Consider the following 2,872-nt stretch of genomic DNA (forward strand, 5'->3'; position numbering starts at 1 on the left):
CCCCCCAGTCCACAGGCCGACACTCTACCCACTGAGCCAAACCAGCTAGGGCTCTCCTGTCATCTTTATTGTGGGTTTTCTTCTTCTTTGAGGCAAGATGGTGGCTGCACCTCCAAGCAGATGTCCATATTCTTGACAGGATGAAGGCAAAAGGGAAAGCAATTTTTCTCCTGGTATTTTGTTCTGTTGCTGCATAAACAAAGCATCTTAGATTTCAGTGTCTTAGAAGATAATGGTTTATGATTTCTCACAACTCTGGCTGGCTCAACTGGCAAGTTCTTCTGCTCTATGTAGTATCTGCTGGGGCTGGAAGCCCAAGATGTCTGTTTTACTCACATGTCTGCTGCTTCGGCTGGATGGTTGGAACAGCGAGGGGCTGGCTGAGCATTCCTCTTTCTGTATGGCCTTTCCAGGTGGCTGTCTTGTTCCCCCTCTCAGGGTAGTTGGGTTTCATGGTGGCTTGGGAGTATGACAAAATGTCACTTTTGCCACATTTTATTTGTTAAATCAGTTATAAGGTCAAGGAGAGGAGAAATAAACTTCACCTCTTGATGAGAGAAGTTTGGACTGTGTATACAGGGAGGGATAGATTAGTTGGAGGCCATCTTTGGAGACTAACTGCCACATCCAGGAAAGTGTTACCCTTCATTCAGGAAGGGATTTCTATCTATATCTTATTGGTCACAACTGGATCACATGGCCAGCCCTAGCTGCAAGGGAGTCTGAGAATTAAAGTATTTTGCTTTCTAGCTCTGCAGTAGAGGAAGGCAAAGGTAAAGGGGGTTGGAGTGGGTGTTGTGAGAGCCATAATTTTGTTTATGTCCCACCTCATCTGTTACAGAAAGGCCAAAGGGGAGTGAATCTTTAATGTCCCACAAAACATTTAAAAACCCTCTCCCTGTCACTATTCCTCTGGGTACCTCCCTGAAAACCTTCCCCAACACTTGCCTGCATGGCTTTTCATCTCCCTCCCTTTTCCCTACTCCATTAATTTAGCTCTTTTTATGTAGACCAACTTGGCCTAATCAGTGCATTATTTTGGTTCTGTACCATAAAGGAGAACCTGGGAGCTGACTCAGCAAGACAGTCCTCCTTAGAAACCAGGGAAAAAAGGGCAAGATAATGAATCCTCACACAGTGATAATTTTGGCCCCTATCATATGTGTTTTGAGTGTGTATTTGTGTGTGTATGCCTATATGTGCATTTGCCTGTGTGTGTGTATCTAATGGTCTCTTGTCACTAGACTCCATGAGGCCTCAATAACAGGAACACAGTCTGTTAAAAGGTTACAAGGCTGGATCCCTGGCAGCAAGGGCTACAGCCCAGAACTCTGAAGTCTGTTGCCCAGAGAGGGGCAGTGAGCTGCCCAAGGTTACAAGGCTGGATCCCCAGCAGCAAGTGTTGCCCCATGAGGCCTCAATAACAGGAACACAGTCTGTTACAAGGTTACAAGGCTGGATCCCCAGCAGCAAGTGTTGCTCTAATTCTTTCATGGACACCCCTGTGGTTTCTTCTGGTTTTGTGGTCGATGGGGTTTCTTGGGCCAGATCTCAGGGTTGGTCAGCTGCAGGAGTGGACAGACTCCCCCCTCCACCTCATTTGTGCCTGCAGGTATCTGGAGATCTGTTCGGCAGATGGTCAAGACACCCTCTTCCTGAGGGCCACGGAGGAGGCTAGTGCAAGATCGTGGGCAGCTGCCATCCAAGCCCAAATCAATGCTCTAATGCCCTGGGTCAAGGACGAGCTGCAGGCACTGCTGGCAGCTACCAGCACAGCTGGAAGCCAGGACATCAAGCAGATCGGCTGGCTGACTGAGCAGGTGCCTGCTGGGCCAGGGACCTATTCTTCCCTCTATTCCCCTCCCCTGGAGCTGACCCCATTCCCATTGTCTCCCCACCTTGGCCCTCTGACCTCTCCCCTCCTCCCTGCCCTTCTTCACTCTGCCTTGTCTTCTGCAGCTGCCCAATGGGGGCACAGCACCCACCTTGGCCCTGCTGACTGAAAAGGAGCTGCTCCTCTACAGCTGTGTCCCCCAGACCCGTGAGGCCCTGAGCCGGCCAGCCCGGACTGCCCCACTCATCACCACCAGGTACCCACAGGCAGGCAGGAGAGCATCACCCAGAGCTCGAGGGGATGATGCTTTAGACGGGCCTCAGAAGTTGCGGACTTTAGCCCTATTTTGCCCTGAGGTATTCCCCCTGTGGTCTGAAGCTAGTCTCTACCCTGTCTGGGTCTTGATTTCCTCATCTGTAGAATGGGGGCTTAAAACAGAAGGATGTGAAGTCCCACAAGTCACTCATTCATTGACACCTACTCTGTCCAACCTTGTGCTGCATGGTTTGGGGGACAGGGAGCTGACCCCAATAGTCTATGCCCGTGGTTGGCAAACTGTGGCTCGCGAGCCACACGTGGCTCTTTGGCCCCTTGAGTGTGGCTCTTCCTAAGCCTTAGGAGTACCCTAATTAAGTTAATAACGATGTACCTACATATATAGTCTAAGTTTAAAAAATTTGGCTCTCAAAAGAAGAAATTTCAGTACTGTTGATATTTGGCTCTGTTGACTAATGAGTTTGCCAACCACTGGTCTATGCCCTCAGGGAGCACCAGGTCTGGTGGGGAACAGCCTTTACAATGCAGAATTGCAGAATTACCTGGCCTGGTGGGGGAAGGCTTCAGGCAGGAGGTGACATTTGAGCTGGACTTCAACAGATGAGAAGACATTTGCTGTTGAAGAAAGGGGGAGAGCATCTCATAGAGAACAACATAGTCAAATGTTCAGAAGCATAAGGGCTATCGTGTGCTCGTGGAGTTATGAGTGTGCTATATATAACCAGTGTGTAGAATCTATGCAGGAAATGGAGAGAAATGAGA

General features: G+C 49.4%; 1 protein-coding gene across 1 annotated transcript in view; it reads left to right on the top strand.

The window, feature by feature from the left end:
* SNTA1 (syntrophin, alpha 1) overlaps positions 1–2,872 on the top strand; it is a 27,765-nt gene that overhangs the window by 21,381 nt on the left and 3,512 nt on the right. Inside the window, exons 5-6 of the mRNA XM_014550642.1 lie at positions 1,613–1,820; positions 1,960–2,190. Coding sequence (XP_014406128.1) covers positions 1,613–1,820; positions 1,960–2,190 — 439 coding nt within the window. The remainder of the gene's footprint in view (positions 1–1,612; positions 1,821–1,959; positions 2,191–2,872) is intronic.

This window comes from Myotis brandtii, unplaced genomic scaffold (genome assembly GCF_000412655.1).
Source record: "Myotis brandtii unplaced genomic scaffold, ASM41265v1 scaffold61, whole genome shotgun sequence".
Taxonomy (NCBI): Eukaryota; Metazoa; Chordata; class Mammalia; order Chiroptera; family Vespertilionidae; genus Myotis; species Myotis brandtii.